This window comes from Phoenix dactylifera, unplaced genomic scaffold, assembly GCF_009389715.1.
Source record: "Phoenix dactylifera cultivar Barhee BC4 unplaced genomic scaffold, palm_55x_up_171113_PBpolish2nd_filt_p 000658F, whole genome shotgun sequence".
Lineage (NCBI taxonomy): Eukaryota > Viridiplantae > Streptophyta > Magnoliopsida > Arecales > Arecaceae > Phoenix > Phoenix dactylifera.
In genome coordinates this window covers 5347-28681 of record NW_024068047.1, presented here as the reverse complement: position 1 = coordinate 28681, position 23335 = coordinate 5347, and the positions used below count along the sequence as shown (strand labels likewise).

At 40.3% G+C, this 23335-nt stretch overlaps 1 protein-coding gene across 1 annotated transcript; it reads left to right on the top strand.

Annotated features, from left to right (window-relative positions):
- The first annotated feature begins 22108 nt into the window (after positions 1-22108).
- LOC103698582 (auxin-induced in root cultures protein 12) lies at positions 22109-22985 on the top strand. Its single transcript, XM_008780615.3, has one exon. The coding sequence runs from the start codon at positions 22159-22161 to the stop codon at positions 22813-22815; it is 657 nt and encodes a 218-aa protein (XP_008778837.2). The 5' UTR covers positions 22109-22158; the 3' UTR covers positions 22816-22985.
- The last annotated feature ends 350 nt before the right edge of the window (positions 22986-23335 follow it).

The following is a 23335-nucleotide window of genomic DNA, read 5'->3' as shown; positions in this document are numbered from 1 at the left end:
TTCTATAACAACAAATGGTTCTAGATGCATCCTGCATGGCAATTTAGATATGGAGAGTCCAGTACCTTATCTTTTCTATTTAATTCTTACCGCATCACCTTTGTTAAAAGGATACATGGCATCATTAATGCTAATATCAATGTCATTCAATTCTTATCATCATCACATTTTCTAAATCGATACGTGGCAAGGATGATGAGGACTGTATCTCTTTTTACATTCAGTTCTTGCTGTGATCCCAATTTCTACGGGTAAATCAAGTAACATCTTTACCATTCAATGCTTAGAACAAGCAACTTCTATAAATCAATTCCACCGAAAGAAAAACTTCTCTGATTCAATGGTATCTATGGTGGGAACATTTAGTTTCATATATTTCCATACCATAGTCATCTTTTTTTTTGGAAAAATCTACTACCATATCTTTCCAATTCAAATCTTACCATAATCACATTTTCTACATTATATGGCATCTAATAGAAAAATTCAGTGCCGTATCTTTTCCATTCAATTCTTACCGTAATCACCATTTCAATGGAAAAAAAGTGTAGAGCGTATCTTTTCCGGTTTAATTCTTGGCATAATTCCCTCCACCATTTGGCTCTTACCGTAATTACAGTTCTTAGGGAAATTCTAGTTTATTTCTTTCTATTTCGATTCTTACCATAGTCACTTTTCTAAATTGTGAAAAATTAAACGACCGTATATATTTTTTTCAATTAATTTTTTGGCGTAATCACCTTTCGCAGCTTCTATGGGAAAATCTAATTATATCTTTCTAATTAATTTCTTACATAATCACTTGATACAAGGCATCTAAATGTAAAAGTTTAGTGCTACATCTTTCCCATCCGGTTCTTACGAATAATCACTATTTCAATGGGAAAAACTAATTTTTTTTTTTTAGTATTGTATCTTTCCCATCCAGTTCTTACGATATTTTTCTCACTCTTTTCTGAGAGAATATGAAGGGTTACCAGCTCGAGTAATCTCTTGAGAACATAAATTTTAATATGACGTATTGGAAACTCAAATGAAAACGACTTCCATAATCTTTACTAATTGAATCAGACATCTTTCTTATTAAACCAGTTGACATCCACGTATCTTTCTCATTCAATTCTTGACATAATTAAATTTTCTAAATCAACAGAAGACATTTATGATGGAAAAAACCCAGAGGGTTCGATAATTTATAAAAAAATTAAATCTAACATAAATTACCGCATCATTAATAAGTAGTATACATGTAAGGAATTTTAATTTTAAAAATCGTTTCAGTTATAACTAGAAGTATAGATCTCCGCGGATTCTAGACGCATCTCTCACCACTACCATGTCCTAGCTTCGATGACGACGACGGGATCCCCAGGTTTACGATCTTCTCGACTAAAACAAACGAGTGGGTCGAGAGCCATGTCTCGTATGGCAAAACGTATAACAACCTACAGGCTACCTTCACCAATGGGTTTTTCCATGCTGCATACGGCCTAAACCAAGTCTTGGGAATGGATCCAGAGGGAAAGGTTTGCCGCAGAATCGAGCTGCCTGAATCCGATGGCGTGGAATGTCTTGGACACTCCGGGGGTTACTTGCATTATATGCTGCAAAGCAAGGATGAGATAAAGGTGTGGATGCTTAAGGACTACTGTCATGTCGATTGGATCTTCAAACATTGCATTAATGTCAGAGCTATGTTACAGAAATATGGGCTCCCTGAAACACCCTATGTTTATGTCACAGAATTTCATCCAGATGTGGATGCTATTTTCCTTCGAATAGATGACAGCATCTTCTCATATCAGTTAAACAGTGGTAGATTGGAGGAAGTCTACAACTTGCCTGATACAAGCGGTCTAGAATGTGTTGTGTATTCACCCACTGATCGAAGGGGTTTGGCGATGAGGTTGTCTGACGGGATGGACGAGGAACAGGCTTTATGCACGATTCATGGCAATAGATCATAACGTGTTTGAGGTTCGTAAAATTTACTATCTATTGTCTTTTTGTTTTTAGAGATTTGAATATCCTGCCTTCATGGTTTAATTGTGAAGACATTTATCAATTGTGGAATATATATTATTATATATAGAATCAGCTCACCTACATCATCATTATTGTTTTGCCTTGAGAAGGATTAATAACTTTATAAGATTTTGACTTTTTTTATTCAGATTAGATTTTATTTTAGAATTGATGCAAGATTTTTGAATATTATTGGCTTTTGTAAGACTTTTAATTTTGTTATTTAATTAGAATTTGAAAGTTATTTATTTTGCTGCTTGTATATGATATTATGTTGAGATGCTTTACATGTTCGTAGAAAAAGTTCTTTATGAGTATGTGCAGTTGTCGGGACCCTTGGCTTGCAATCTCAGGTTGAGGGTGTAATAACTCTAATCAGCATTTGGTTTGGTTTATTACTGTAGGAGTTTAGTGTAAATCTTATCATGGTAGGGTCAAGAAGCAATATGTAGGAGAGCTGTTGCCAAACAGTATTGCACAACATAGAGTTTTATGCAGTGGGATTTTTGGTTTAAAGAAACACTTGGTAATTGATCTCAGGGCAATATTCGTTGTACAACTGAGTTGACCGGAGGATCTCATGAGAAAGGGCATGTACCATGTTTCGAGGAATATTTGCATTGCATGGTGCACGGTGAGGAGAAGATGAAAGTTTGGGTCCTCAAGAACTTATATAACACCAAATGGCTCGGCACCAATGCCATGCGAGGGAACCTTGGAGTTCAATTTCCATCCATGCTCACATTATTTTACTATTTTTTTTTAATAGAAGGGCCAATAGAACATTAAAGTAGAATAAAGAAAATAAAGCATGCTAAATAAAACCATAATCAACTAGATAGTGGGCAAGCTTTGCAACCCACTAGAACTGCCCAGTAGAATATATCCTTGGAGTCTCCATAGAGCTCTTAGAGGCAAGGCCGGCTTGAGCCTTAGGCGACTGAGACGGTCGCCTAAGGCCCCCGGCCTGAGGAAGGCCTCGATTTTTTTTTTTTCCCTTAACGTTGCACATCTGAAAGAGTGAAAGCTACGAGCCTAGGATAGGAGGCACCGCTACAGTGTCAGTGCTTTCCGGCGGCAGCAGGCTACGGGCTATAGGTAGGCGGGCGGAATTGACAAACAACGGGCTACAGTGTCAGTGCTTTCCTCCCCCCCTTCTCTCCCAGAGCTTTTTTTTTTCTTTCCTGAACCTTTTCTTTGCTGAACCTCCCCCCTTGAGGCTTCTCATTTCTCAAAGCTTCAATTTTTGGGCCGCCCCTACTCCGGAGTCTTGTTCGAACCTCCTCTCCTCTCCAGACTCCAGCGACCAGCTCTCCCCGGCAGCTCGGCTTCTCCGACTTCCGGGCTCCGCCGCTCCGGCCTCCGGCCTCCGCGGCCTCCGGCCTCCCTTGATCCCTCTCGATCTCGTCAGCGCCAGCGGTCCACGGACCACAGTCCACGTCCACCGTCCTCCGGCAGCCCAGCTCCGGCTCCAAGAAGGCAAGAACTCGGGCTCCCTAGTCCCTCCTGGCTCCATCCCTCTCGATCTCGTCAACCTCCCTTTTTTTTCTTTTTTGATCTCTAATCTTGTTCTATTTTTTTTTTGTGAGGAGGGATTTGCATGTCTGGAGGAGAACGATGCACCGCTCGAAGTTGAGGGAGGGGGGTTTTGGGGCGGGTGAGCGTGGGGGTGAGGTGGTGACTGGTGAGGGACAAAGGGAGGAGGGGGTGGGGACCGTGGGGTGTCTTCTGGAGAGGGATGGAGGGAGCCAGCCAGGCGCCAGCCAGGGAGGAATTGGGTCAGGGACTCAGGATGGAGGCTGAGGGGTTTAGTATGGTGGTGTGGTGCCGTGGTGGGGGGTTTGGGCTGCATCTGGCCATTAAAGTAGAGGGGTGGATTTTCCTGGGAATTGGGAGTGATATTGTGTGGTTTAATGAGCTCAACCTTTTTTTTTTTTTGTGATTGATTAGCTTTTCTAGCAGCCAGGGGGTGAGGTCTGTGGCGAGCATGATAAAAGGAAGTGTTCTCTTCAACAAGGCCTTGGCTTGGGCTATCTTCTAATGTGATCAGGTATGTTGTAAATTCTTTGGGGCAGGGCCTCTTCACATACATTGGAAAGCATTTGTGGTGTAGATGAATGCACATAGCTAGGTTGTTAAAGGGTGCTAAAAGGTTTAGATTTCTAAACACTAATAGCTAAGCATAAATGGGCCCTATTCTCATAGCTTTTCACTACTTGTAAGCACTGATTTCGGAACATCTAATAGCTATTATTTTTAAATGAATTTTTAAAATATTTTGCATTTATTAAAAAAAATTTATTATTATTTTTTAAAAAAGGTCTCTTTTAATGAGTTCGCCTTAGGCCTCCAAATGTATTGAGCTGCCCCTGCTTGGAGGAATCCTCCTCTACAAGAGCCATAGCCAGAGTTGTCGGTTATGGCTAAGCAATTTCGTCTACTCATGCAGTAGATTCAATTGCTGACCATAGCTATATAGAATCTGCAGCAGATAACTACTAACTAGCAATAGCAGACTCATGCGTCGAGTAACTAAGAGGATCAAATGCAGCCTAGTCACCATACTCGTTCTCGAAGTCCAAGACGAGTCCAAGATGAGCCCGATTTATTTTTTGGTATTATGAAAATACAAAAATAGTCTTAAATATTGATGATATCATATTTTCTTAAAGTCAATAATCAAGCGTATGATATTATGAAACTCATGATTTATTGTAAAATAATGGTTTTTTTCATATTTTAAGTATAATGACTTGTTTATGAAAAATGAACTCCATATATTTACGAATGTTGTATTTTTTGTAATAAAAAAGTAATTTCATAATTAATCTACTATTAATGGCTTATTTATAGACTACAAACTTTAAAAACCATTTAGTGTTTTATTCGTATATGATTTAAGAAAATTTGAGTTAAAAAAATTGTTTTAAAAACTATGGCAAAAAGGCTCTCACATAGCTATAGATGACACTTGAAAGTGGGGTAGATCGACATCTAATTCTATACGACCCTGCTAGCAGGTAATACTAGTTGGCATACGACCCTGCTAGTGGGTATAGTAGTTGGCATACGACCCTGCCAGTGGGTAATAGTAGTTGGCATACGACCATGCCAGCAAGTAATTGTAGTTAGCATATGATCCTGCCAACGGATAATAGTAATTGGTATTTTGTCGATTATGGCTCTATCACGAGTATAATAGCAACCTTAGTATTTAGTCTGAGAATAGTAATTTGATTGATGATATAGTTAAATAGTAAATATTTTATGATCTTATGCTATATACCTGAAACCATGTTTATGCCATATTGATGATATTGCATGCATGATTGACTTTATGACTTATTTTATTATTTAATACTATGAAATTCTATCTTGTAATAATTATTATTTTTACTTTATGATGCATCAATCATATAAAAACTTATGCTTGATCCGATGAGATAGTAAAAGTTTTATTTGCTAAGCTGTGTCGCTTATATATATTTACTTTTATTTTTTTTCTCTCTCCAGATGAATAGGATCGAGAGGAACGAAGGATGATCCAGGCTTGGAGTTCGTGCTAGCAAGCTTGACAATTTTGTAGAAAAATTTTAGTATTTTAAGCTGACTATAAATTTATAGCTAATGATTTTCTAAATTTTGAGGATTATGGGTTAGTATTTATGTTGGATTTAGATGCTGTAAACCAATTGTTGCCCAGATAGACAACCCAAGAGGGGGGGGTGAATTGGGTTTTAAAATAATTTGAATAATTAAAACGATGTGGTTGACTAATTAAAAACTATTGCAAGTTATTTAATTAATGCTAAGTGCTGTGAGTGATGTGAGGGGAAGAAGAAGAGAGACAATCCAACACAAACACAAGGTTTTATAGTGGTTCGGAGCTAACCCTTGCTCCTACGTCCACTCCCCAAGTCTCACTTGGGAATTCACTATAACCCCCTTGGATTACAGCCGGTTGTTTTCCAAGCTCACAACCAAACTTGTTGTTTTACGAGCTCACAACGAACTCGGTCGGTTTTCCCAGGCTCACCGACTAGAACCGCCCCGATTGTTTTCCCGGGATCACAATCAAATCCTTACACACGTTGGTTTTAACTCGGCTCACCAACCAACCTCAATCCCCTTGATTCAATCTCCGATTGAACCAAGTAAATACAAGTTGTAGAAAGAAAACAGAAAATGAGCTTCTCAAAAAGCAGATGAAAATAATATGAACAATAAATGAAGTTAAGAAGCCTCAAACGCTTTTAGATTGGAGATGAGGAATGGCTTCTTAAACTTCTGGTCTCCTCTTGAAAGAGTAGTCGACTTGAATGCAGGAGAAGGAGGCTTTAATTGCTGGGAAGATGTAGTTGGAAGCAGTAAATGCAGATCTTCCTCTTTTTCGTTGAAGAGCACGTTGCAGAGCTTGAATGCTTGATTAGTTGGAGTGGAATGGTTGTTCTCTACCTTGCTACAGTCCTCTGTGGCTATTTAAGCCAACCCCCACAGAAACTAGCCGTTAGAGTGCTTTTTCTGCCCGTTCTGAACACTCTGCGCAGCCTGACAATATGACCGTTGGTGGGTTGGAGTCGACTCGCGCGATCAGGAGTCGACTCGGCTGTAGCGGGAGTCGACTCAAGCTTTTCCGGAGTCGACTCGGCAACTGTTCCAAATTTGAATTAAAGTTGCCTTCACGACTGGGAGTCGACTCGTCTTGACCTGGAGTCGACTCGCCAACTTCTGGAGCTGACTTGGCAATTTTGGAGTCGGCTCATCCACTGAAGTCCGTGGATCCAATTTTGAATTTTGTCCACTCGAGTCGACTCGACTGTCCTGGGAGTCGACTCGAATCTCAGAGCCCGAACTCCCGATCCTCTGTCTTTTGGCTCGTCCAGTCTTGGAGTCGACTCGAACTTCCTTGGAGTCGACTCGGCTCTCAGTTTCCGAAAGATGGTCTTCTGCCTTTTGACGTGAAGCTGTCTTGGAGTCGACTCGAGCTGTCTGGGAGTCGACTCGAATCTCAGAGGCAGTAACTTGGTTTTCTGTCTGTCTTGGGGTCGCGGTGTCTTGGAGTCGACTCGCGTATTGCGGGAGTCGACTCGAATCTCAGAGTCCATAAAATGCTCTCTGACTTTTTCTTTGTGTACCGCTGAGAGTCGACTCTTGCTTTCTCTGGAGTCGACTTGCCACCTATCAGAGTCGACTCGCGTTCCACTGGAGTCGACTCGAATCTCAGACCCGAAAACTGTTCTCTGACTTTTCTGCCTGTGACTGCTTGGAGTCGACTCTTATTTCCTTGGAGTCGACTCGGTGAACATCGGAGTCGACTCGCGCACTTTGGGAGTCGACTCGCTGACAGGTTCTGAGTTGAAGCTTTCTGTCCTTCTGTCTGTTCTCAGTCGGAGTCGACTCGTACTTATCTGGAGTCGACTCGAGCTCGTCCCAGTGAACTTGATACGCTTGGAGTCGACTCGTGATACTCGGGAGTCGACTCGAGTCTCAGACATTGGTTCAAACAGACTCCTTAACTTATCCAAAAATTATGAACCAAGTCTTGGGACACTTAGACAGGATTTTCACTGAAACACTCAATTGAATTCATTAGTAATCAAAAGATATACTCAAATGCTTTGAGCTCATCAAAATCAAATGGGGTTTTAATCAATCACTCCACAATCTCCCCCTTTTTGATGATGACAAAACTTTGAGTATATGTAAAATGAATTGCTCAATAAATAATGAAATAAAATCCATATATGAATTCAAATGTCTGGTAATTCAATTTATCCAAGCTTGAAAGGAGTGAAACAATAAATTTCGGAGTTAAAGCTCCCCCTTTTATTTGGAATTATATAAGCCTTCATATTATGCAATCAATTGTTTGGCTTATATGTCATTAATGATTTAGTTTGATTAAAATTCAGATTCTCCCCCTCAACATATGCATTCAACTATGTTTTGATTCTCTGAATTTTTTTTTAATGCTTTGAAGTTTTTGAACTGAATTTTTTTGTATTTAGAGAGAAAATCTGTCAATTTGTTCTTGTGTAGGATTCAGCTAATCTCCGAATATCCCTTGAATAGATTCTGGAGATTACTCCATTAGGAGCCCCAAAAGAGAGATAATGAGCCTCGAGGTACCGAATCCACTTAGAACAAATTTGTGTGTTTTTAAGAGTTTTATGTTTTTATTGATTTCCATTGATTTCTTTTACATATTTCGCCCCTTTTACATACTTTATACATATTTCTCCCCTTTTTTTTTACATATTTTATTTCTCCCCCTTTTTGTCATCATATCAAAAAGGAGGTAATCACACACAATCAATGGCACAACCAATCATCAAATGGCACATAATTGAAGATAAAATGTCTACTCATTGTATTGATATGAATGTGAATACATGTGAGAATACAATAAGTAAAGTAAAACAAGACAAAACACAAAAACATCTATGGCCTCCTCGAGGATGAGGCACCTCCTCTCGAGGATGTGGGTCCTCCTCTCGTGGATGTGGCTCCTCCTCTCAATCGGCTCTGCTCCATGAGGAGGGTGACTGCATCTGTAACATGGCCAAGCTGCGTGATAATAGACGTAGTGGCTCTGCTATGTGTAGTGGAGAGCTCAGTCACCGACGTCTGAAGCCCAGTCACCGACGTCTGAAGTGCGTCCAGCTTGTCGATGAGTACATTCGACAAGCGCTCGGCCCCCTCGGTGGTGGTGTGCATGTCACGACCTATGTCCTCTCGCATCTGTCGAGTGGTGCTCGTGACCTCACTCATGCTGTGGAACTGGGCCTGGACCAAACTCCGGACATTGTAGATCTCTTCCCGTACATGAGCCGTCATGTCAGTCACGGCTGTCAAGGAAGGGACCAACTGAGAAGATACGGGTGCAGGAGTGGGAGCAGGCACCGCACCTCGGAGCTCCCGAAGCAGCTCATCCCTCACATCTCTGACTATCTCCTGTCGCAGCTCCCGGAGCTGCTCAGGATCAATCCGGACTTCCATGGATGGTGGAGCCGAGGAGGAAGGTCCGACGGAGGTGGTAGGAGCAGGAGGAGTGGATGGAAGGTCTGGATGGTCTGGAAGGTCTGGGTAGTCTGAATCGGGCTCAGGACTGGGTGAAGGTCTGGTGGTCTGAGCGGTGAGGGTAGACTTCCTAACCCATACCCCCTCTCTTCCGAAACCCCATCCTGTGTAGGGTCCCCGCACGCGTGCGATCAGTCCATCGCAAAGCGCGAAAGGGCTCCCCCTCAGGAATGGGAACCTCGTACTCCCTAAAAAGAAGGGTGAAAATCATGCCGTATGGGAGGGTGAGCCTAGGTCTATCTAGGGGCTCACACATATACCTATAGATGAGCTTAGGAAAGTTGATTGGGGTGTCCTGAAGGATATAGAACATAAGAGCTAGGTCTCTCTCATTTACAAAATCAAATCTCCCTGTCTTAGGGAAGATGGACCTAGACAAAATACTCAAGAGGATCCGCACCTCAATCGGTAGTGAGCTCGCGGATACCTCGTCTAGAGATGACTGGGGTGGATGTCCTAGAACGGCCGTAAGGGCCTCAACCCTATCCTCAGGGTGTGCGGGAGCCACCCCTGCTAATGGAAGGTGGAGGATGTGGGCAATAAGATCCTCCGTGACACGCAAAGGGACACCGGCTACTGTGCCCTCGATACCTCCATCTCTCCGATGGACGGTACCATAGAACTCTCTAATAAGGCCCGGGTATGTGGGGAGGTCCAGTGTAAGGAAGTACTCTAGGCCCTGGGCCCTAAGTCTATCACCTATGGTGAACCCTTTCCGGGAGAGGAAGTCGAAATCGACATACCTCCCGGTGGAGACGACCTTCCCGGCCAATGGCCTCGCGGGAACCGCCCTAGGCGGGGAACGAGCCGGAGGTGGTTGCCTTGCGGGATCGTGCCGCGCCTTGGAGCGCCGCTCGGGACCGGCCTCGGGTCGGGACCTCTTCCTAACTACGGTCTTACGCGGCATTTTGACCTAAACTGAGAGGAAAAACCTAGAGGACGGTGAAGGACCGACGGAAAAGACTCGGAACCGACCGGGAATGACCTAGGAAGGGAGGAGAACTCAATGTCCGGCGAAGAATCGACGGAAAAATGGCTTGGAGACGATCGGAGACGACCTAGGAGTCGGCTCTAGGGCTTTTTGAACAGTGGCGGCTTGAAAGAAAAGTGTTTTCGAAACGACAAATCTAGGGTTAAAAAGTCGGATCCCGACTGCGAGTCGACTCCACTGAGTCGCGAGTCGACTCGACCTCGAGTCGACTCCAGAATATGCGCGAGTCGACTCTCCTTATGCGCCTGTGGACCTCGAGTCGACTCCTGACAGTATGCGAGTCGACTCCCCCTCTGCTGCCATCTTTGCGAGTCGACTCCCGCCAATGCGCGAGTCGACTCCCCCTTAGGAGCCGGCTCTGAAACTTACTCGAGTCGTCTCTAACTTTGGCACGCACCTAAAACTCATGCTATAATCGTGCCGAATGACCGAAAATCACTTAATTAAGATCTGATTTGATGATCATTGGAAAGAAAACCTATTTTTAACCACATTGTAATCATCAAAATCAATGTATCTAGTGGAACCACTAGGATGGATCAATCACTCCTAATCCCCTCCTAAGCACACTAAACCTCTCTTCACTTAGGGGTTTTGTAAAAATATCTGCTAATTGATTATCAGTACAAACAAATTGGAGTGTCACATCACCATTCAATACATGATCTCTTATGAAGTGATGTCTTATCTCAATGTGTTTAGTTCTTGAATGTTGAATTGGATTTTTAGTTAGATTTATGGCACTTGTATTATCACAATTAATGAGAATTTTATCTTGTTTAATGCCATAATCTTCTAATTGTTGTTTAATCCATAAGATTTGAGCACAGCAACTTCCGGCTGCATCATATTCAGCTTCAGCAGTAGACAATGCGACCGAGTTTTGTTTCTTGCTAAACCATAAGATAAAATTTTCTCCTAAAAATTGACACGACCCGCTGGTACTTTTTCTATCAAGCTTACATCCAGCGAAGTCTGAATCTGTGTATCCTATTAAGTTTAGGCTAGATTCTTTAGAGTACCATAGCCCTATGTTCTTAGTTCCTATTAGGTATTTAAAAATTCTCTTAACTGCAGCTAGGTGTGATTCTTTAGGATTAGCCTGATATCTAGCACACATGCACACACTAAACATAATATCAGGTCTACTTGCAGTAAGATACAGTAAAGATCCTATCATACCTCTATAAAGTTTTTGATCTACAGATTTACCTGATTCATCTTGGTCTAACTTGCATGATGAGCTCATGGGGGTGCTGATTGATTTGTTTCCCTCCATATCAAACTTCTTGAGCATCTCCTTGATATATTTGGCTTGATTGATGAGGATGCCTCCTTCTGACTGTTTGATTTGTAGCCCGAGGAAGTAGTTCAGCTCTCCCATCATGCTCATCTCAAACTCACTCTGCATCAAATCAGCAAACTCTTCGCAGAGGCGATTGTTAGTAGCACCGAAAATGATATCATCAACATAAATCTGTACTAATAACATATCTTTATTTTGCTTTTTCAGAAATAATGTTGTGTCTACATTTCCCCTAGAGAATTCATGTTCTAATAGAAATTTGCTAAGCCTCTCATACCATGCTCTAGGTGCTTGTTTTAAGCCATAAAGTGCTTTGTTCAGTTTATATACATGATTAGGGTATTGATGATTTTCAAAACCAGGAGGTTGTTCTACATATACCTCCTCATTAATATACCCATTTAAAAATGCACTTTTTACATCCATTTGAAATAGTTTGAAGTCCTTAGAGCATGCATATGCTAATAGTAGTCTAATCGCCTCAAGTCTAGCTACGGAAGCAAAGGTTTCATCAAAATCTATACCTTCTTCTTGATTATACCCCTTTGCTACTAGTCTAGCCTTATTCCTTATAACAATTCTATTTTCATCAAGTTTATTTTTATAAATCCATTTAGTACCAATAATTGGATATTCAGAAGGTCTCTCTACTAGATTCCACACTTTGTTTCTAGTAAATTGGTTTAGTTCTTCTTGCATTGCATTTATCCAATTTACATCATTTTTGGCTTCTTCTATATGTTTGGGCTCAAAGTGTGAAACAAAAGCTAGATGGTTATTCAAATTCCTAAGGGATGCTCTAGTCCTAACGGGTTGAGATGGATCATCTAGAATTAGTTCCTTAGGATGCCCATGAGCATACCTCCAAGCTTTAGTTAGCCCATGATCCATAATAGCCTCTTGGCTTGATGATTCTTCTTCAATCAACTTTTGATTATCATCTTGTAATCCCATCTTATCTATCTTTTCTTCAAGTATTTCAATATCATCATCAAAATTAACCTTCTTACTAGACGAGATGTCACTAGAGTCATCAAAAACAACATGTATAGATTCTTCTATAACTAAGGTTCTTTTATTAAAGACTCTATAGGCTTTACTAGTTGTAGAATAACCTAAGAATATTTCTTCATAAGATTTAGGGTCAAATTTCCCTAGATTATCTTTCCCATTATTATGCACAAAACACCTACATCCAAAAACATGAAAATAATTAACCTTTGGTTTTCTGTTTTTCCACAGTTCATAAGGTGTTTTCTTTATAATGGGTCTCAATAGAACTCTATTTAGTATGTGACAAGAGGTATTAATGGCTTCTCCCCAAAAGTACTTAGGGAGGTTACTTTCACATAACATAGTTCTAGCCATTTCCTCTAGTGTTCTATTCTTCCTTTCCACCACTCCATTTTGTTGTGGTGTCCTAGGTGCTGAGAAATTATGGGTTATCCCTTTCTTACTACAAAATTCATTAAATGACTGATTTTCGAATTCGGTACCATGGTCACTTCTAATGGCTATGACTGAAGACTCTCTAGCATTTGTTACTTCCTTATGGAACTTCTTAAACATAGAAAATGCTTGATCCTTATGCACTAGGAACATGACCCATGTGTACCTAGAGTAATCATCTACTATAACTAGACCATATTTATTTCCACCTAAGCTTGTTGTTCTAGTTGGACCAAATAGGTCCATGTGTAATAATTCTAGAGGCCTAGAGGTAGAGACACATTTTATGGATTTAAAAGAGTTCCTAGATTGTTTGCCAAATTGACATGCTTCACATATTTTGTTCTTTTCAAATTTTAATTTTGGCAAACCTATCACGGAGTCTCTTTTAACTAGTTTAGTTATTGTGTCCATGCTTGCATGACCTAACTTACGGTGCCATAACCAACTAGCATCATTATCTTTAGTTTCATTTACAACTAAATATTGGTTATGTTTTGCAAGATCTTCTAGGTCTACAACATATACATTTCCACGTCTAATCCCTTTAAAAACTAAACTATTATCATTAGGGTTTGTTATAATGCATAGTGATGGCTTAAACATAACATCATACCCTTTATCACATAATTGACTAATGCTTAATAAGTTATGCTTAAGACCATCAACATATCTAACATTATCAATAAAAGTAGAAGGGGTGATTTGAACTTTACCAATACCAATGATGTGACCTTGGTTGTTGTCTCCAAAAGTCACAGCACCTCCCTTCTTAGCTTCAAGGGTGAAAAATTGATCTTTGTCACCCGTCATGTGCCTAGAGCAGCCACTATCCAAGTACCAGCAGTTTTTGTTGACCTTGGCTGCAAGACACTCCTACACAAGCAAATCATGTCATCTTAGGTACCCAAGTTTTCTTGGGTCCTTCATGGTTAGTCAAGTTGGTTCCTTTTGGAACCCATACCCTTTTAATTTTCCTTTTTGTTTTATTTTTTCTAAAATTACACAAATTTGCTTTATGACCTATAGTACCACAGCAAAAGCAACTTATTTTCTTAGTTTTAGTTTCTCCAGTTTTAACAAAGAAGTTACTAAGAAGTTTTTGTTTATTTCTTGGTTTATACCCTAAATCCGCTTTATTAAATACGGCTCGTTGACTATTAAGTATCATGTTTAATTTTTCAGAACTATATGTAAATTTTTCAACTAAGGATTTGTATTTGTTAAGTTCTTTAGTTAGAGTTTGATTTTCTGCTTTTAGGTCATTAAGTTCTTTTGTGAGATCCTTATTTAAGATTTGTTTATGATTTTTAAGTTCTGAAAGTTTCTTAGTTAGTTTTTCATTATCTTTAGTTAAGGTACTATTCTTTTGAGTTAGAAGTTGGTTGCTTGTCTTAAGTTCTATATTTTCTTTGATGATTAAATCCTTATCCTTAACTAATTTATCGTATTTATGTAGGTATGATTGATTAGCTATTTTTAGTTCTTTATTCTTAAGATTTATGGCCTTATATTCTACCATTAATTCATTAAATGCATCATAAAGTTCATCAAAAGAAAAATCAAGATGCGTATCGGAAGTTACCTCGTTTTCGTTGGCCATGAAGCAGAAATTGGCCTTCTCTTCTTGTTCATCATCTGATGAGGAGGATGATGAGTCGGAGTCGGATAGTGTAGTGACAAGAGCCTTCTTCTTCTTGTACTTACTCCCCTTCTTCAGTAGGGGGCACTCTGCTCTTATGTGACCCGGCTTCTTGCACTCGTAACACTCAATCCCCTCATTTTCCCTTTCCTTACCTTTGTCCTTGCGGTAGGAATTTGAGGGGCCTCTCCTTTGATGATACGCCTTCTTGTGGTTGATAAATTTCTTGAACTTGCGCACAAGAAGTGCCTCACCATCATCTTCCTCATTCTCTTCTTCGTCACTGCTGCTACTGCAAGACAAGTCCTTGTTAGATGAAGTAGACTTAAGAGCTATTACCTTTTTCTTGTGGGAGGACTCCTCTTCGCTGTGTTGCTTCATGGTTAGCTCGTGAGTCATTAGGGATCCAAGGAGCTCTTCAAGTGGAAGCTTGTTCAAGTCTTTAGCTTCTTGGATTGCCGTCACCTTGGCTTCCCATGACCTTGGTAGGCAGCGAAGTATTTTCCTGACAAGATCACTGTTAGTATAGCTCTTGCCAAGGCTTTTTAGGCCATTGACAATGTCAGTAAACCTAGTGAACATGCTAGTGATTGTCTCATTAGAATCCATTTTAAATAGTTCATACTTATGAACCAATATATTAATTTTGGATTCTTTAACTTGATTCGTGCCCTCATGGGTCACTTCAAGTCTATCCCAAATCTCTTTTGCAGAGTTGCAAGTAGAGATCCTATTGAATTCATTTCTATCCAAGGCACAATAAAACACATTCATAGCTTTAGAGTTTAGTTGTGCCTTCCTCATGTCATGTTCATCCCAATCCTTTTCTAGTTTGGGTACCTTGACACCCTCTACATATATGGATGGGATGTATGGGCCATTTACTACAATGGTCCACATCTCATAGTCTTGGGCTTGGATGAATATTCTCATCCTAGCCTTCCAGTATGAGTAGTCGGATCCATTAAAGAAAGGGGGTCTTTGGATGGACTGACCCTCAATGTGGGAAGATCCAAATGGGGTTGTCATTTTGATCTTTTAACTCTTGGGTGGAAGAGTTTAGGCTCTGATACCACTTGTTGCCCAGATAGACAACCCAAGAGGGGGGGGTGAATTGGGTTTTAAAATAATTTGAATAATTAAAACGATGTGGTTGACTAATTAAAAACTATTGCAAGTTATTTAATTAATGCTAAGTGCTGTGAGTGATGTGAGGGGAAGAAGAAGAGAGACAATCCAACACAAACACAAGGTTTTATAGTGGTTCGGAGCTAACCCTTGCTCCTACGTCCACTCCCCAAGTCTCACTTGGAAATTCACTATAACCCCCTTGGATTACAGCCGGTTGTTTTCCAAGCTCACAACCAAACTTGTTGTTTTACGAGCTCACAACGAACTCGGTCGGTTTTCCCAGGCTCACCGACTAGAACCGCCCCGATTGTTTTTCCGGGATCACAATCAAACCCTTACACACGTTGGTTTTAACTCGGCTCACCAACCAACCTCAATCCCCTTGATTCAATCTCCGATTGAACCAAGTAAATACAAGTTGTAGAAAGAAAACAGAAAATGAGCTTCTCAAAAAGCAGATGAAAACAATATGAACAATAAATGAAGTTAAGAAGCCTCAAACGCTTTTAGATTGGAGATGAGGAATGGCTTCTTAAACTTCTGGTCTCCTCTTGAAAGAGTAGTCGACTTGAATGCAGGAGAAGGAGGCTTTAATTGCTGGGAAGATGTAGTTGGAAGCAGTAAATGCAGATCTTCCTCTTTTTCGTTGAAGAGCACGTTGCAGAGCTTGAATGCTTGATTAGTTGGAGTGGAATGGTTGTTCTCTACCTTGCTACAGTCCTCTGTGGCTATTTAAGCCAACCCCCACAGAAACTAGCCGTTAGAGTGCTTTTTCTGCCCGTTCTGAACACTCTGCGCAGCCTGACAATATGACCGTTGGTGGGTTGGAGTCGACTCGCGCGATCAGGAGTCGACTCGGCTGTAGCGGGAGTCGACTCAAGCTTTTCCGGAGTCGACTCGGCAACTGTTCCAAATTTGAATTAAAGTTGCCTTCACGACTGGGAGTCGACTCGTCTTGACCTGGAGTCGACTCGCCAACTTCTGGAGCTGACTTGGCAATTTTGGAGTCGGCTCATCCACTGAAGTCCGTGGATCCAATTTTGAATTTTGTCCACTCGAGTCGACTCGACTGTCCTTGGAGTCGACTCGAATCTCAGAGCCCGAACTCCCGATCCTCTATCTTTTGGCTCGTCCAGTCTTGGAGTCGACTCGAACTTCCTTGGAGTCGACTCGGCTCTCAGTTTCCGAAAGATGGTCTTCTGCCTTTTGACGTGAAGCTGTCTTGGAGTCGACTCGAGCTGTCTGGGAGTCGACTCGAATCTCAGAGGCAGTAACTTGGTTTTCTGTCTGTCTTGGGGTCGCGGTGTCTTGGAATCGACTCGGTATTGTGGGAGTCGACTCGAATCTCAGAGTCCATAAAATGCTCTCTGACTTTTTCTTTGTGTACCGCTGAGAGTCGACTCTTGCTTTCTCTGGAGTCGACTTGCCACCTATCGGAGTCGACTCGCGTTCCACTGGAGTCGACTCGAATCTCAGACCCGAAAACTGTTCTCTGACTTTTCTGCCTGTGACTGCTTGGAGTCGACTCTTATTTTCTTGGAGTCGACTCGGTGAACATCGGAGTCGACTCGCGCACTTCGGGAGTCGACTCGCTGACAGGTTCTGAGTTGAAGCTTTCTGTCCTTCTGTCTGTTCTCAGTCGGAGTCGACTCGTACTTATCTGGAGTCGACTCGAGCTCGTCCCAGTGAACTTGATACGCTTGGAGTCGACTCGTGATACTCGGGAGTCGACTCGAGTCTCAGACATTGGTTCAAACAGACTCCTTAACTTATCCAAAAATTATGAACCAAGTCTTGGGACACTTAGACAGGATTTTCACTGAAACACTCAATTGAATTCATTAGTAATCAAAAGATATACTCAAATGCTTTGAGCTCATCAAAATCAAATGGGGTTTTAATCAATCACTCCACACCAATATTGGTTCTATTTAATGGATAATAAAATTAGATTTTTATTTATTATATTTTGTTTGAGATGAATTTGATAGCTAAATATAATGTTGGCTTTGTGTTATCTTGGGTTCTGTCCCTCGATAGCATGATCGTATTATATTCCAGATTTGGGGGGTGATAGATGTTGCATACCTACCCTTTTATATAGGAGAGTTTATTTTATCGTTTATCTGGGTTGATGTAGCGTGCACTAATTGCTAGCTAATGGCTAGTCGTATGTCTAAGATGCGGGCATCATTTCGTATGGGTGGTATACTGACCATGTGCCGAATGCAGAGCTATCACAACTGCCGATTGTTGAAACTGTCAGTCTTTACTAGTACGTGTCAATTGGCTCCTCAGCTGGTCGGCTCCTCAACTGGGGCGAAGTTGCTCACGTCAGTTTATGACCAATGTCAAGGAGGTCAGTCCAGTTCGATTTGAGGTTGAGGTGTCCAATATTTTTTCCTTCAATCTTGGTAAAGTAAATTATCTTGTTGTAAAAGTAAATTATCCTTCATCCTCTCATTCTCTCATGCCTTTTTTTTTTTTCTAAGCTTGAAAATTGTTCTTTACATGCAAGCAACGAATGTTCGATATGTATCCAGGTAGTCCTATTTTTGGAGGGACTTTTTAGCTTAAGATCAAAACGCTGCCATGTTTTTTTGCCTTCTCTTCCTTGCTACTATGATCATTTGGACCATGTTACAGTAAACTATGGTAGGACCATAGATGTGATGCGTCATTGTTTATTAACTTATCAGCAAATGATGCTCACCTAGATCATTGAGCTTAATGGGTATAAAGGTGTACATGTCCATGAATGTGTTCATGTTGTGATTGATTTACAGTTACATTGTTGTCCTGTCAATTACAAAATCTTTTGTCAACAGGTTATCGGTTGCTCCATTAATTTGAAGTCTCCATTGTTTGTAAATTCATTTTTCACCAGAGTGGACTTTAATAGAAGGGTCATGACATCATTAGAGTAGGGGGGGGGGGGGGGGGGGGGTACAAACCACAATCAACTAGATACCAAGCAAGTTTTGAAATCCCTAGTTAAAACTTCCCAATAGAATTATAAACCGGTAGTCTATGGCAGCAAGATAACCATCAAAAAAAGGAGACCATCTACACAATCCCTAAGAGGATGACAATCTCTGCTACTAAGGCCCCATTTGGGGGAGCTGTTGGTAGTAGAGCTTTTGCAAGTAGAACTTTTGAAAGTAGAGCTTTCTGAAGTAGAGCTTTTATAAAAAGCTATTTTTTATTTGGTAGCTACATTTCTAAAGTGTTGTGCCACTTTAACATGTGTTTGATAAACAAACTAACAAAAGTACTTTATATACGACAAAATGACCGTAAAAGACGTTGCATAGTATTATACAACAAAGCATAATAAAATATAATATGTAGTAATACAGAAATATATGATATAGTATAATATTACTGTAATGTAATATAATATTATTATAATATAGTAATATAATATTATATACTATAGCATAATAATTTAATATAATATTAAATTATTTAATATAACAAATCATTGTATCATGATATAATGTAATATAATATTTTATTTATAGTATAATACAATAATAAAGATATAAAATATTATAATTATTAGCGTAAATTAATTTCTCATAATACTAGCTAGGTGATAAAATTGGTTAAACAATTATTAAAAAGATATTTTGTATAATTGTTATATTTTATCACGGATATTTGGGTCAAAAAAATAGATTTCTGATCAGGTCTAAAAGTGCTTTCACAGAAAGCTCCAAAATGGAGCTTCTTTCAAAAAGCTGTTTTTAGCTTTCTGAAAAAGCTAAAACAGTTTTCTGAAATTTTTACCAAACATTCCTATTTCATCTAAAAGTATTTTTAGAGGATCAGAAAGTGCTTTTTTGGCCCTCCAAAAGCTCTTCCAAATGGAGCCTAAGATGAAGAGCAGTTGTAGCAATTTTTCTCTTCAAGTCCTAAGTCAATTAACCACTTTGTCTTGTGTTGGTTCTTGATAGCTCAAGATAGTCCTTGTAGCAATTTTCGTTTTCCCAGCTCAAGAAGGTCCTCCATACGAGGCATCTACAATGGGGAAGTCCAACACTCCATATCTTTCCATATAATTCTTACCATATCCCCTTTTCGTAAAGGATACATGGCATCTCTAATGCGAAAAGCGATGTCATGCGATTCTTACCATAATCACGTTTTCTAAATTCACACATGGCGTCTGTAATTAAAAAATGCAGTATCATATCTTTTGCATTGAGTTCTTGCCATGATCACATTTTATATGTGAAGGTACCTATCTTTCCCATTCAATTCTTAGAATAAGGTACCCTTTTAAATAAATTGCATCTATGGGTTGCCTCCCAAGCTCTACAAATAAGGATTCAATTGGGTTGGTTTGATCCGTGATCTGATCCGACCTTTTTAGATCCAATCCAACCAATTTTTAAGTATCCGTGGGGTCGAGTTGGGGTCTCAAATTGGACCGTTCCAATTTTCAGTTTGGGTCTGAGTTTACAGAATCCCAACCAGACCCAACCCGGTCCATTATTTTTTGAGTCAATTTTGGATCATTTATCCAATGATCCGAACCCGGATTATCGATTTTGGGTCTACATGGGCTTGTTGGATTGCTTTGGTCTGCATGCATATTATTGTTTGTACTTGCCGTTGTCATGTACAATATTATTAATTTGTTAGCATTTGCTGGTGAACCATTGTCTCTCTGGATGGTTAATTAATATTGTTGGAGTTGTCAAAACACTTACTTTAAGTATAATTAATTTGATAGGACTGATGTGGAGCATCTACTTGATGGCTAACATGTGAAAGAGCTATTTTTTCCGATCCAAACAGTAGCTGAGACATTTTTTCTCCTATATTATGAGATAGTTTAATTCAATAATAAAGGTTATGGCAGGTTCTAGTTAAATTATGTAAATTTCATCATGATACAGCATTGTTATTTTTCAAAATGTGTATGAAATTCCATTTGTTAATAGTGTCTCCACTTTTTCTTGACATATTTGGAGATGTTTAGCTTAGACTAGTTAGTCTAAAATGTGTTTAAACATACTTATCTTAGTAAAAAAAATCAGCTAAAAAGCTCAACCTTAAAGTAGTAAATTATGCTTTTTTATTATGAATTATAGCATGATCCGACTTCGATCCGAACCGGACCTGAATTTTTTAATTAGGACTGGGCTATACATGGACCTGATCCGAACTAAATGATCTGTTGGGTCAAAAAATTGTAGCCGTGGATCTGATCCGACCCGATCTGATCTTCTATTAGGTTGGGTTTGAGTCCAACATTAGGACTCGAACAAAAAATCAAGCTGGGTCATGCTCACTCATGACCCGATTTGATCCGACCCATTTGCACCCTTATCTATAAAAGATATTATTTTCACTAAAACAAACCCTCTTCTATAACACTTTCCCAACATTTTGTTAGATGATCCTATGGGAGCGTACTTTCAAAGAATGTAATTTTGGGACTATTTTTTTTTATTTGGCTTTGCCTTATTCCAAACAAAAAATCAATGGCACCTATAACGAAAGATTTAGTCTTGTGTCTTATTAACATAATCAGCTTTTTTTGGTAAAATGTACATATTAACATATTTTTCTAATTAAATTTTTGCCATAATCACCTTTTCTAAATTAATACATGTCACCTGGGTGGAAAAATCAGTACCATATTTTTTCCATTCAATCCTTAGCGTAATGATCATTCCACTGGGGAAATCTAAACAATATCTTTCTTTCACTGGGGAAATCTAAACAATATCTTTCTAATTCAATTCTTGCCATTATCACTTTTTAAAATTAATGCGTGGAATCTATTTTTGCTCTCATTATCCCGGACGGGAGCTGCAAAACATTCAAAGCACCAGAACTTCAAACAATATCTTTCTTTTATTGGGGAAATCTAAACAATATCTTTCTTTCATTTGGGAAATCTAAACAATATCTTTCTAATTCAATTCTTGCCATTATCACTTTTTTAAATTAATACGTGGAATCTATTTTTGCTCTCATTATCCCGGACGGGAGCTGCAAAACATTCAAAGCACCAGAACTCTAGGAGGGGCCGTGGAGTCCGCAGTCCTATAACTGAGCCCCCGAACTGAGTGCCCTTTTCCCTTCTAAAATTGCCAGGCACTTCATAAAAGCACACCAACTCATCCATACTCCAAGCATTTGGAATGGAGCTGACAGAATGTGGGGTATAGGTTCCAAACCTTAGGGGTAAATATATCACTTTCCATTACCAACCTCTAAACCATATGCCGTTAGAACGCTCGCAACCCCTAACGCATGCACGCGCTTTTGATTCTGTCGGAACGCGTTATTTCTCTTCATTTACCGTCCACGTGGCATCAGAGACCGTAGCTTAACCAATAAAAACACGACTCTTTCTACAATTCCAATTCACCAAACTGTTCCTGAGGAATACCAGACTGGCGCTTCCTCCTACTCTTCGCTATAAATTCCCGACCAGAGCTCTCGCCGCTTACCCCGAGAAATCCTCTTCTCCGCGGAGTTTGACAGCCCACTCTCTAGGAGGAGGAATACACCATGGCCGCCGCCTTCGTGCTCCTCTCCGTTGCTATCGCCGCCGTTTGCTTCCTTCCGCCGCCCGTCGCTGCTCAGGCGTGCAAGTCCCAGAATCTGGGAGCCAACCGGGTGTTCGCGGACTGCAGCGACCTCCCCCACCTGTCCGCCTCCCTACACTGGACCTACAACAGCACCGCAGGGGCGCTCTCGATCGCCTTCATGGCGCCACCGGCGGCGCAGGGGGGTTGGGTGGCGTGGGCGATCAACCCGACGGGGACGGGCATGGCGGGGTCGCAGACGCTGGCGGCTTTCAAGGGAGCGGACGGGAAGATGGTGGTGAAGACGTACAACATCACAGGATACGAGCCGCTGAAGGAGTCGAAGATCGCGTTCGATACGGCGGATCTCGCGGCGGAGTACACGAACGGGACGATAAGGTTGTTCGGGACGGTGAAGGTGGGGAAGGATATGAAGGCGGTGAATCAGGTGTGGCAGGTGGGGGCATCGGTGAAGGACGGCGTGCCGGTCAAGCACGCGTTCGATCCGGACAATTTGGCGGCCAAGGGCACCTTGACTTTGGCCCAGGCGGTCAGCCCCGCACCCCAGGAGTCCGGCGCCGGGAAGAGGAATCTCAGTAACCTTCTTTATTTTGTCATGTTTTTATTTTTACTTTTTTAGGAGATTCCAGGAATTTTTATTGGGTAAGCAATGGCTATTGATTGCTTTGTTGGTGATTTCGAAGTTTTCTAATTTTTTTTCTTCTAATAATTTTTTAAATAATATAAAGTGAAGTTGGACTCTTTTGTATTTCGGTATATACAGAATTTAATTCTTTAGGATCCTTTATACATGCTCGTACCTATTAAATTAGAAGGAGAGAGGAAACTCAACTCCTCTCAAAAATTTAAAAAAATAAAAAAAATAAATTATTGAAAAATCAGATTTTCTTAAGAAAATTTGTGTGTTCATGCACAAAAAAAATTAAGAAAAATTGACTCTCCGGAAAATCTTTTTGTCGATGAACAAAAAGAAAAAAAAATAGAGCAAAAAAAGAAGTAGAAGTAAAAAGTGCACAAGAAAATTTGCTATTTACTTATATTTCTTCATATATATAAAATTTCGAATTGGCATTTAATGCTACGACGAGATTGAAAAATATCTTATTTCTATTTCTTTCTATACAATTAACGTATTATTC

Bases quoted from the DNA above. Each gene is read 5' to 3' on its own strand.
- LOC103698582 (XM_008780615.3), top strand. From the start codon at position 22,159: ATGGCCGCCGCCTTCGTGCTCCTCTCCGTTGCTATCGCCGCCGTTTGC.